This window comes from Rhinopithecus roxellana, chromosome 20 (genome assembly GCF_007565055.1).
Source record: "Rhinopithecus roxellana isolate Shanxi Qingling chromosome 20, ASM756505v1, whole genome shotgun sequence".
Taxonomy (NCBI): domain Eukaryota; kingdom Metazoa; phylum Chordata; class Mammalia; order Primates; family Cercopithecidae; genus Rhinopithecus; species Rhinopithecus roxellana.
Window position 1 is genome coordinate 16812835 of NC_044568.1, and position 13278 is coordinate 16826112.

At 44.9% G+C, this 13278-nt stretch overlaps 1 protein-coding gene across 2 annotated transcripts in view; it reads right to left on the reverse strand.

Annotated features, from left to right (window-relative positions):
• AMFR (autocrine motility factor receptor) overlaps positions 1-13182 on the reverse strand; it is a 60553-nt gene extending 47371 nt beyond the window's left edge. Inside the window, exons 1-2 of one of the 2 annotated variants that reach the window (XM_030925453.1) lie at positions 12760-13182; positions 1091-1183 (exon numbers count right to left, since the gene is read on the reverse strand). In XM_030925453.1, coding sequence (XP_030781313.1) covers positions 1091-1183; positions 12760-13014 — 348 coding nt within the window. In that variant the 5' untranslated portion in view covers positions 13015-13182. Of the gene's footprint in view, positions 1-1090; positions 1184-12596; positions 12675-12759 lie in introns of those variants that run through there. The other variant, XM_030925454.1, reaches the window with a different exon arrangement.
• Between the last annotated feature and the right edge of the window lie 96 nt (positions 13183-13278).

Sequence of the window (13278 nt, forward strand, 5' to 3'; positions counted from 1 at the left end):
GGGATAAGATAGAATAAAACACAGTTTTGTTCTTATGTTGTCATTTTGAAGGCCAGTTCTAAATTCTTACTTTAAAACATACCACCAGGCACAGTGGCTCACGCTTGTAATCTCAGCACTTTGGGAGGCCAAGGCAGGTGGATCACCTGAGGTCAGGAGTTTGAGACCAGCCTGGCCAATATGGCAAACCCCTGTCTCTACTAAAAATACATGAATTAGCTGTGGTGCACACCTGTATTCCCAGCTACTTGGGAGGCTGAAGCAGGAGAAGTGCTTGAACCCAGGAGGCAGAGGTTGCAGTGAGCTGAGATTGAGCCACGGCACTCCAGCCCGGGTGACAGAGCAAGACTCTGTCTCAAAAAAAAAAAAAAAAAAATTATTCTACACCCTACCCACTCAAATCCTCAAGGAACTGCCAATCTATACGGTATGCTTGTGGCATAATTCTTCATTGAAAGTGTTCCCTGCCTGTTCTGAGTCACTTTCCAGTGTCAGACAATCTCACCCAAAACAAGAACAAATCTCCTAATTTCATGCTTTTAGAATTCTTAATTCACCTTCCCACAGAGAAAATTGTCCTGGTAAATTCTTTTGGAAAAGAACCCACATTCTACAGAGTGACATTTATGATCATTCAAAATCAAACAAATCTATGCTTCTCTAAAAACGACATTCCTAAAAATCCTGAAGAAAAACAGCCATAAAAAACAATACTGGGACAATTTGGCTGCACTGAATATGAACTGTGGATTAGACAAAGTATTTTTTCAATGTTAAATTTCCTAATTTTAATCACTGTGCTGTAAAAATGCCTTTGCTCTTAGAAAATACAAACTGAAGTATTGAGGGGTAAAGGGGTAATGATGTCCACAACTTACTTTCAAATGAATCAGAACAAAAGTATGTATAAATAAAAAGTGACTATTAAAACAAATGGAACAAAATATTAACAACGGGCGAATCTGGATAAAGGGTATACAGGAGTTTTCTGTAGTATTCATGGAACTTTTCCACACATCTGAAATCATAAGAAATACAAAGTTTAAAAAAAATCTAGTCACAAGAATCCATCCTTTCAGTGTAGACTTACCTGTCTCTCACTCACTCGAAGAGGGCCAAACACAATACACTGGATAAGCTTAGCCACCAACATCAAAACACAGCAAGCAGTATTTACTAGAACCTGTAAACAAATCGGAGAAAGGAAGTTTATTTCTTCCTGCTGAAAAATAAAAGCAGCTCTAAAAATCTCATATTAGGAATTCAGCCATCATTTCCAGCGACTGAGCCTTTCTGGTTCTCTCCCAATGCAAGATGAGTAATATCTGAAAAGGCACACTGTTCTGGGCAGTGGGTGTTAGGGATGAGGATTGGGAAGAAAGGCACCAGCTCACCAAGTCACAGCTCTTCTTCCAATATGCACCCTCCAGCAGGCCACCTTATCTTTCATCCTTAACTGAATTGTATGTATACTTTGTACTGTTTGTGCAAAACTACATGAACCTTGTAAACTGCAGGTCCTTCCCAAGTACCTCAATTCCAACATTATTTTGATAGCCTTAAAGAAAACTGTTCTAGAAACTGAAGTTACCATGAATAGTAAAATCCAGCACCCAGAGATTCTGCCGTGCCAAACAAATAGGAGGTAGGGGTAGGAGTGTGGATGGTCACAAAAAAGTCTCATCATGAGGAACTAATAACCAAAAAATATAACAGAGAGAATATTTTAACATTTACTGGAATGGAAAAATCTTTCAACCAAAAGATAAATGTGCTCCATGCTTGGTGTTGGCTTTGAAGTAAAGGTTCTGTGGCACTGCAGTGGGGTGGAATGGGGAAAACAGAAGGAAAAGAAAACTGGCAAGAGGGGCTAAGAGATGAAAGGCAACCTGGGGATACCAATGCAAAACTAAGGCCTTCTTCAACAGTCTATGAGAAAACTTAAAAAACAAAACAAAACCCTAAATGATGAATATCCTTACACCTAAACACCAAATCTTAATGCTTACAAAATGGAAGAGTTGGCTGTCTCCAACCCAGAGATTACTGTGGGGTATCACATTACTCTGAATGACTCCAAAAAGCCAAAAGGATCTTGATAAAAACAGTACAGATGACTTGTTGAGAGCAAATGAAAAGGAACTCCAATTCAATGTAAAGCTGCTTCTGCCTCTGATTCACTACATTTACCATATTACCCTTGCCAAGTCATTCTTCCCTCTACTTTTAAAAGCAAATGATAATTTTAAAGAAGAAAGAAAGGGGACAGAAGAGAGTAATTTAAGAAAGCAAGATCCCGAGGCCGGGCGCGGTGGCTCAAGCCTGTAATCCCAGCACTTTGGGAGGCCAAGACGAGAGGATCACGAGGTCAGGAGATCAAGACCATCCTGGCTAACACGGTGAAACCCCCTCCTACTAAAAAATACAAAAAAAAAAAAAACCTAGCTGGGTGAGGTGGCGGGCGCCTGTAGTTCCAGCTACTCGGGAGGCTGAGGCAGGAGAATGGCGTAAACCCGGGAGGCAGAGCTTGCAGTGAGACGAGATCCCGTGACTGCACTGCAGCCTGTGCGACAGAGCAAGACTCCACCTCAAAAAAAGAAAAAAAAAAGAAAAAGAAAGCAAGAGCCCTGAGATCACCTCAGGGTCTGTTTAGTACCTCACACCATCCCTCCTTCGGGAGAACAGTTAAGGGCAGCCCTGATTCATTACAAATGATTAAATTTAGTTCTATTCTGTCTGCCTAATGGGCCACGGACGTATGTATTTTTAAAAGATTGAAACAAAAATAGTTCTGCTGAAAAAATAAACTGTTTTAGTACTTAAATCCTTCAAACAACCAGGAACAAAAGCCCAAACCAGTTGCCCCAAATATCCTAATTTGTGTAACAGGCCTATTCAAAACGGTCCAGATCACCAGGAGCGTGGTGGCTCACGCTTGTAATCTGGGCACTTTGGGAGACCGAGGTGGGAGGACTGCTTGAGGTCAGAAGTTTGAGACCAGCCTGGAACACACAGCAAAATCTTGCCCCTACTGAAAAATATATAAAATTTTTAAAAAAGAAAAAACAATTCAGGTAACTTGAAATGTTCATTTTTAAGGTGATGAAATAGATGCTAAAGAGACTCACCTTCATTGTGATCTAACCAGTCAATCTCAGCCACATTAACTAAGAGAAACGTTGTAAGACAAAACCACAACCCCTCATGTCATATCCCCCAGACAAACATGCCCCAGCTTTATTATGACGCAATTTCTTAAAAGAATTCTTCTTGTTTTTACAGGTAGTCAAATGAATTTAAAAAATAAATGCAACACATTTAGCACTTGTTCAAGGCATGTGGGAAATCAAAAAAATGATGGAACTCTGAACCCTAAACTCAAAGAACTTTTAGAATCTACAAGAGATAGAACATGGTAAACAGTTTAACAGAAGGCCAAGCAGGCTACCATGAGAGTAATGATGGAGAAAAAAAACAAATTTAGGGGCACTTAAACATTTCTCTATTCAAAACAGCACTGTCACACACATCTCAAGTTATCAAACAAAAAATAAAGTATTATTTACTATTTCTCAAACTCTGTAAATAAAAGTCTCACTCTGTTGCCCAAACTAAAGCACAATGGCGCAATCTCCGCTCACTGCAACCTCTGCCTTCCAAGTTCAAGCTATTCTCCTGTCTCAGCCTCCCAAGTAGCTGGGATTACAGGTGTGAGCTACCACACTAATTTTTGTATTTTTTTGTAGAGACATGGTTTCACCATGCTGCCCAGGCTGGTCTCGAACTCCTGGGCTCAAGTGATCCATCTGCTTCAGCCTCCCAAAGGACTGGGATTACAGGCATGAGCCACTGCACCTAGCCTAAATAAGTCTTTGAATTCAAATAAGGTATAAAAAATATGTATCTTTAATTTATCAAAAAAAAAAAGTAAAAGTCTCTTATAATCCCATCACCCATAGACAACCACTTCCTATTTTAATTTAAATGAAGATTTGGAAATTAACTGGCCAAGCAGGAAAAAAGAAAAGCTTGAGTATACTGATACTAAAAAGGGAATTTATGTAAAAAGGAGATAAGCTGTTGTGAACTTTGTAACCAAAGCTACAAAGGATTGAAAGCAACTGAAAATTATTTTAAGATTATAAACAAAGTTTTTTAAAACACCTTAATGATTATTAATAACATTACATGTCTATTTATAGAAAAATGCCTTAATTATAATGATTATATGTTAATAACAAATACTGACCAGGCACTGTAGCTTACACCTATAATCCCACCACTTTGGGAGGCCAAGGTTGGGGGATTGCTTGAACTCAGGAGTTCAAGACCAGCCTGGCCAACATAGTGAAACCTCATCTCTACAAAAGATACAAAAATTAGCCGGGTGGGGTGGTGTGCACCTGTAGTCCCAGCTACTGAGGAGGCTGAGGTGGGAGGATCTCTTGAGCCCAGGAGGTCAAGGCTGCAGTGAACCATGATTGCACCACTGCACTAGGGAACAGTGCAGCCTGGGCAACAGAGTGAGACCTTGTCTCAAATAAATAAATAAATAAATAATATTGTGTTATACATATAACTTCTCAACTTCAGTTAACAAAGGCTTAAAAAACTGTAAATACGGCCGGGCGCGGTGGCTCAAGCCTGTAATCCCAGCACTTTGGGAGGCCGAGACGGGCGGATCACGAGGTCAGGAGATCGAGACCATCCTGGCTAACACGGTGAAACCCCGTCTCTACTAAAAATACAAAAACTAGCCGGGCGAGGTGGCGGGCGCCTGTAGTCCCAGCTACTCGGGAGGCTGAGGCAGGAGAATGGCGTAAACCCGGGAGGCGGAGCTTGCAGTGAGCTGAGATCTGGCCACTGCACTCCAGTCCGGGCGACAGGGCGAGACTCCGCCTCAAAAAAAAAAAAACAAAAAAAAACTGTAAATACAACTGAGCACCCCAATGCAAAAATCCAAAATCTGAAATGCTCCAAAATCCAAAACTTTCTGAGCACCAACATGGTGCCACAAGTGGGAAATTCCACACATGACCTCATGTAATGAGTCACAGTCAAAATGCAGACTTACAAGAGGTTACTGAGTGTCCCTAAGGGAAAAATGAAACTGCCTTCAGGGTATGTGTATGAGGTGCATTTGAAACAGAGGAATTTCACGTTTACATTTGGGTCCCATCCCCAAAATATCTCATTATGTATATGCAAATATTCCAAAATCCAGGAAAGAAATCCCAAATCTAAAACTTCTGGTCCCAAGCATTTTGGATAAAGTATTCTCAACCTATACTGAAAGAAACTTAACTGGAGCATTCCTCATTTAAAAGCAAATCCCACTGGCTCATGTCTATAATCCCAGCACTTTGGAAGGTCAAGGTAGGTGGGTTGCTTGACTTCAGGAGTTCGAGACCAGACTAAACAACATGGCGAAACCCAATCTCTACTAAAAACACAAAAAACGTAGCCAGGCGTGCTGGTGTGTGCCTGTAGTCCCAGCTACTCGGGAGGCTAAGATGGGAGAATCACCCTAGACACAGGGAGGCTGAGGCTCCAATGAACCAAAATCACACCACTGTACTCCAGTCTCCAGTGAGACTGATTCAAAAAAAAAAACACTGCTTAAAAAAGTAAACTAAAATAAATAAAATAAATCCCTGGGTCAGGTGCAGTGGAACATGCCTGTAATCCCAGCACTTTGGGAGGCAGACGAGGGAGAATCACGAGGTCAGGAGTTCAAGACCAGCCTGGCCAACATGGTGAAACCTCATCTCTACTAAAAATATAAAAATTAGCCAGGGGTGATGGTGCTCACCTGTAATCCCAACTACTCTCAGGAGGCTGAGGCAGGAGAATCACTTGAACCCGGGAGGCAGAGGTTGCAGTGAGCGGAGATCGTGCCACTGCACACCAGCCTAGGTGAGAGTGAGACTCCATCTCCAAAAAAAAAAAAAAAATCCGGGGTCAGGCGCGGTGGCTCACGCCTGTAATCCCAGCACTTTAAGAGGCCGAGGCGGGCGGATCACGAGGTCAGGACATCAAGACCATCCTGGTTAACACGGTGAAACCCTGTCTCTACTAAAAATACAAAAAATTAGCCGGGCTCAGTAGTGGGCCCCTGGAGTTCCAGCTACTCAGGAGGCTGAGGCAGGAGAATGGCATGAACCTGGGAGGTGGAGCTTGCAGTGAACCGAGATCGTGCCACTGCACTCCAGCCTGGGCAACAAAGGGAGACTCCGTCTCAAAAAAAAAAAAGGAAATAATGTGTGCACATACATGTTTGTATAATATGTACGTGTGAACTGTCAAGGACTTGATTAATTTGGGTATTTCTTAGTCTCCTACTTAACACTAGCACTTACTACAAGAATCTGATAATTGCCATTTCTGGAAGAGAGAAGCAGGTAACAGGGAGAGAGCGAGAGATCTACTTTTCACTGCATATCACTTCTGTATCCCTTAACTTTTTTTTTTTTTTTTTAATTTTAGATGGAGTTTCACTCTGTCGTCCAGGCTGGACTGCAGTGGCGCGATCTCAGCTCACTGCAACTTCCACCTCCCAGGTTCAAGTGATTCTCCTGCCTCAGCTTCCCAAGTAGCTGGGATTACCGGCACCTGCCACTATGCCTGGCTAATTTTTGTATTTTTAGTAAGGATGGGTTTCCCCATGTTGGCCAGGCTGGTCTCAATCTCCTGACCTCAGGTGATCCTCCCGCCTCGGCCTCCCCAAGTGCTGGGATTACAGGCATGAGCCACCATGCCGGGCCTGTACCCCTTAACTTTTGTACCCTGAGCATGCATTATCTATTTTTTAAAATTTTTTTAAAGTTTAGAATCTACTAAACTAACCTGACTAGTTCTACAATTCCACATTATTTTTCTCACCATATGAGTAACAAACCAAAACTAGTTCGCCTGTTACAGCACAATATTTCAACTATGGCTGGGCATGGTGGCTCATGCTTATAACCTCAGCACTTTGGGAGGCCAAGGTGGGTGGATCACCTGAGGTCAGCAGTTCAAGACCAGCCTGGCCAACATGGTGAAACCCTGTCTCTACTAAAAATACAAAAAATTAGCTGGGCATGGTGGCGCACGCCTGTAATCTCAGCTACTTGGGTGGCTGAGGCAGAAGAATCGCTTGAACCTGGGAGGCGGAGGTTGCAGTGAGCCGAGATCATGCCATTGCACTCCAGCCTGGGTGACAAAGAAAGACTCTGTCTCAAAAAAAAAAAAAAAAATCAACTATATTAAAACACTTCACAATGTTTCTCATAGCTATAGTGCTGTCAAAGCTTCAAAGCATTTTTTAAAAACTCACCAAATGCCTTTTTTTTTCCAGTCTACACAAAATAAAAACAAGTTTTACTTGTCCCTGTTTAGAGTGTAGCAGGTCAGGCAGCAGTGATCCCAGCAACTCTGACTTACTCAAGGCTCTAAGTTAATTCCCTTCACTCCAAGGCCTGGGAGGAAAATGTCCCTTCCAGAATGGTTCTACTCTTCCACTGGAGAAAACAGAAACTAAATTATAAAATAGTTAGGCCTGCCTGTGAGGAAAAGAGAGGAAGGTGCATTTATCACCATGTAACCCTACAGGTGTTTTTGACCCTGTAAAATGTTGGCCACCAACGGGGGCTTATTTATGAGCTTGCAAGGACATGGGATTAAACTACCAGGAACTGTTTCCAAGACATGGTCAACCTGGATATTTTTTAAGACACCTGCCTACATCAGCACCACTCCCCTGCGCCCCCTACCATTTGGTGGTTTCCTCCCTTTAAGGACAATCCACGTACTGTTACCTCTCTGCAGGCTCCCAGAGACAAACACAAAATACAAACATGCACACACTACCCCCCTCATCACATAGATGATGACTGTGTTCCTCCTTTAACAATACTAGGGAAATACATGACAGTCCGCATGCAAAGCACACCTAGGAGGTGATCAAATAGCAGTCCCCTTCTCCCTTACCCAGAAGGCATTCCTTTTATTTTTAATTTATCTAGGCTCACATCCAATTATTCACAAGTTTAGTCTTTTTTCCTTCAGCTGCCCCCAACACTTCTGGAGCTAACATTTTTTCCTCATATACCTTGAAATAGTCAACTCATAGAGACTCAAACCTAGGAAGTCACTTTCAGCTCTTTTGTTTTTTTTTGAGACCAGGGTCTCACTCTGGCCCAAACTGAAGTGCAGTGGCACAATCATAGCTAACTGTAACCTTGAGCTTCTGGGCAGGCTCAACCAATCCTCCTAACTCAGCCTCCCAAGTAGCTAGGACTACACTTAATTTGCGTAATTAAGTCAGAACTTTGACAGTAGTTTCCTATTTCTATTTCTCCATTTACATGTCTTGCTCTTAGAATTTTAGAAGCAGGTATTTCATATTTTTAAAGGGTTGTAAAACAAATTAAATAAGGAAGTTGCAGCGCCTAAAATATTCACCATCTGAGAGCACTTTAGAGAAAAATTGGCTTACTCCTATTTTAAAAAGCCGATTTTCACATAATTATAATGGTGGCTAATTTTTTTTTTTTTTTTGGTAGAGCAGGGGATCTCACTATGTTGCCCAGACTCCTGGGCAGCTCCTGGGCAACTCCTGACCTCAAGCAATCCTCCCACCTCCTGCCTCAGCCTCCACTTCCCAAACTGCTGAGACTGCTAGTGTCAGCCACTGAACCCAGCCCTTAAGTTTTATAATAATATGAAAATAGGCTCTTTAAAATAGGAGTCAGCCAATTTTTCTCTAAAGTGCTCTCAGATAGTGAATATTTTAGGCTCTGCAACTTCCTTAATTTATTTAATTTGTTTTACAACCCTTTAAAAATATAAAAAACATTCTTAGCTGTTAAGACAAAAATAGGCCTAGTCAAATAGGCCACAAGTTTGCCAATTCCTGTTCTAAATGGTCAATTCAGTTTTATCCACTTTTATTTGTGGTTATTTTTCCCCTTGAGAGTTCTATTTAAATGATATTATTTGCACAATTAATCAGAACCTTGACACTAGTTTCACATTTCTATCTCTCCATTTGCATATCTTGCTCTTAGAATTTTAGAAGCAGATATTTAAGAAAGCAGAAAAGGGGCCGGGCGCTGTGGCTCAAGCCTGTAATCCCAGCACTTTGGGAGGCCGAGACGGGTGGATCACGAGGTCAGGAGATCGAGACCATCCTGGCTAACATGGTGAAACCCCGTCTCTACTAAAAAATACAAAAATCTAGCCGGGCGAGGTGGCGGGCGCCTGTAGTCCCAGCTACTCAGGAGGCTGAGGCAGGAGAATGGCGTGAACCCGGGAGGCGGAGCTTGCAGTGAGCTGAGATCCGGCCACTGCACTCCAGCCCGGGAGACAGAGCGAGACTCCGTCTCAAAACAAAAAAAAAAAAAGAAAGCAGAAAAGGGAACTAATAAAAGTAATAAGTAATGAGTAAGAATTAAAAAATGAAAAAGCCAAAACACCTGAACAATCCAAAACCATGCTAAAATGGACCAAGAGGGAGCTGAATGGAAGCATTATCTGAGCAATGTAAAATAGCCCAGAAATGAGTAACAAAATAAAAACTCATCTGAAATCAAACTTTAGGGTGGAAGTTTTAGAAAGACAAGGGAAACAAAGAGTCAGGTCAAACCCACATATCTGTTAGTGTAAAAACCCAGAAGCCTCCTCCCAAATCCGTTCTCAATGTCATGTCTGAGGGCCACCTGGAGAGGCCCCCTTGGGAGGAGGAAGTTATAGGTCACTAGATCTCCCGTCCTCTTCCCACTCGACATAACTCTATCTTCCACACTGCTCCCAGACTATCTTCTAAAAGGAATCATGACAGCACCCCTATTCCTCCATGCCCCACCCCCCACTTAAGCCCCAATACTGTCCACACTTGGTAGAGCAAGAAAGGTCAAGGTTACATGGCGCCATACTCTAGCCTCTTCCTTGGTCAGTTTTTCAACCACTAGTGTCCCTCAGCTCACCTAAGGCATTCATTAAAATGAAGATTCCAAGGCTCCACCCTTCTCTCTGAAATGGATCCCCAGGGAAACTACATTTTACAAGTACCCCAGATGACCACATACCAGGCTGCCAGAGGTCCACACTCGGAGAAAGAAACCTTCAAAGGGGTTGCTCACCTCCTCCTCTCACAGCAGAGGCACCTGCCCCACCTCCTTCTCCCCCCCACCCTTGACCTTCTCAACCTCCCTCTTAAACCAGAAGATTCAACAGATTTTTTATTTAACAGCCCAGCTTCCGGACCACCCTGCCTGTGCCCAGCACTGTCCTCCCCCAGCCAGACCAAGCTCCACATGCTGGTTTCTTTATCTGGAATACCCATTGCTGCTGGTTGAGACCCTTCCCACCTTCCAAGCTGGTTCAAACATCAACTTCTACGAACCCTTCCCTAGGCACAATTCCTTTCTTTTTCGTCCAAACTCTGCTGCATTTTATCTATTATCACCTGTAAAATTGTGCCATATTACTGATGGTAGGGGAAAGTGTTGTTCACAGATATGCCCTCCAGAGTGCCCAAAATAACACCTTCGAAAGGTTTTAAATTGAGTTTGTTCATGAAAAACCTCCTGTGATGCTATCAGACCGATATTATTCTAAACTGCTCTACAAAGATAAGTTTTAGGAACTGCAATATGTTAAACAATATCTAGCAGGACTTGCACTGGCAGAAGGATCAGTCTTTGTTTTGTCTTACTTGGCCTTGGCAGGCAGTGTTTGTGAAAAAGTTGAATCCGAATTCAACAGAACTAGGGGAGGATCCAGTTGACAAAGGCACCACCACATAGGGTATTCACTCAACAGTCTTATCTGTCCCACCACTGGGGAAGGCTTTTGAGATTGTCACTTCTACTCAGCTGCTAAAGCAGAAACTACATAAACACTGAGTGATGAGACAGACTCACAGTGAGCACATGGAGGCTCTGAGAAACCAAAGCAGGCCAAAATAAACACGTGGATATAAACACCCAGAGGAAAGATGGAAGAAAAACAGCACTAGGATCAACTGAGAAATGAAAATACCATCAGCAGAGAGTAAGAAGTGATAAACTTGCCAGAGGTAAGACCTCTACTGAAAATGCTGGAAGAAAAGGAAATTTCCTAAAAAGTAATCATCATCACAGAAAAATCAACAGCCTTTTATGTAATGTTTTCTGAAGAGGTATTAACCTTAGAATCTGAACATGGCTTTTATCAAAAGAAAGTCCTGCGGGGGAAAATCCATTAAATAATGCCAGGGTGTTCCTTCTCAAAGGCTTATTTATATCTCAGACTTAAAAAATATCAAAGACTACATTATAATCTTAACATATGGCAAAAACACTCTCTATATCACTTTAAGTTGTTTACCTGCTAACTCAAATGCAAAATCAGATTTGAAATTAAGCAAGAGATGTGAGTGAGTTCTTTCTCTTCTCCCTTCTTTGGGTCTGTAAAGTTCAGTTTTACACAGCAGTAGACAAACAGGAACTTCACCCTTCACTGCCTTCTACTAAATTCTCCATCAGAAGGACCAGGAGACTTAATCCACAGCCCACAGAGTCCATAAATCCCACCGCTTCCTGATGAAGCACAGTGGGACTAATTATAACAAATGAGTTGCATATCATCCTATCAACTTGGAATATTAATCTCTCAGTCATTTGCAGCCTACTTTCAACCCCAAATGGGAACTTGGAAGGAGACAAAATCCAGGAAGCCATATAAAATCCAAGTGAGACTTTAAATCCTGGAGAAACTTTTCTGATCACTGTGGGATTTACATAAGTATTCAAGGCCAAGGTGAAAGCAAAATTCTGTAGCCAAAATATCACTGATCTGCTCAGTCTGATATTATCTATTCTAATGAGGGAAACCAGCATGTGTGCCTTATCAATGCTGCTTATCTCGCGGGGGCAGACAATCTGGAAACTGCGTTAGAATAGATCCTCAAATAAGAAACATTCAGTTAAAATGATGGGCTGCCTCTTGACACTGCGAATGTTTTGCTGTGTTCATACATCAAAGGAAAACTGTCATGAATCATCAGGTAAAGGCAGCAGAAAAGGAAGCACAGTTTGCCTGGTGTTTGTTTCATTAAACAGCTCCCAAAGGGGACAATCGAATACTAACCGGCAAAAAAGTTGTAGGAGACGCCTCTCTACAACAGGAATGTCCAAAGACACCCGAGTGCTGAAAATTCCTCCATACTTAACGTCTGAATTCTCCCCTCTGCCCTCTCCTCTTCGTCGGAAGAAAACCCGCTAACAACAATCCCACGCTTGACCAAGTGAGAAAAGCTTTCAACTTCCCTCTACTTCGTCCAACCCTAGGGATAACGCACTCCCAGATCCCGACCTCCCCTTGAACCTGCCCTCTGAGATCTTAGTCTAGTTTCTCCCGAGGGTCCCCAGCCCCTTCCTCCCCACTGCCCTTTAACCCTTCCCCTGCCCCGGGCCCCGTCCGCACCCCAACGCAGACCCTCGCCCGCCGCCTCCCCGACTCCCTTCCCGGAGCCCCCAACGCTGCCCTGCCCCTTAGGGCCTCCTCCTCGCAACCCCACGCGATGTTCCTCCCGCCCCGCGGTTCCCCCCCGCCGCCCCCCAGCGCCTCACCGCTCTCCCTAGGCAGCGCTCCCGCGGGCAAGGCCGCGCCCCCCAGGCGCTCGCCCTCCGGGGTCCCTGGCGGAGGGGCCCCTTGGCCCACCACGATCCCCGCGGATAAAGGGTGACGTAGCGGACCCCGTCCCTGCCCCGCGGGCCCGGTCGCCTCGCTCACCCACACGAAGAGGCTATCTGAGAGCAGGTACTGGGCCACGTCGCGGGCCCGGGGTCCCCCCGCACTCGGCCGGGCGGGCGCCGGCGGCTCGGGTTGCAGCGAGGCCGTTAGCTGGTCCGGCTCGCCGGGGCCGGCCTCGGGCTGGCTGAGCGCGCGGTAGGCGCTGATGATGGTGCCCAGCAGGGCCAGGCCGCTGAGGCCCGTGTAGGTGCGGAGGCTGGGCCAGGGGAAGCGCTCGAGGAAGAGCAGCGGCATGGCGGCAGCGGCGACCTCCGGCCTCCGGGCCTCCCCGCGCTGCGGCCGGGCCCCTACCGCGGTCTCGCGAACGGCGCCCACGGGCTCTGGGGTCGCTGCCGCCGCCGCCGCCGCCGCCGCCGCCGCCGCCGCCGCCGCCGCCGCCGCCGCCGCCGCCGCCGCCGCCGCCGCCGCCGCCGCCGCCGCCGCGCCGGGCCGGGCCGGGCCGCTCCTGGCTGCTGGCGCCGCTCCGCCCCGCGCTGCTCCCGCTGCTGCCCCTGCTGG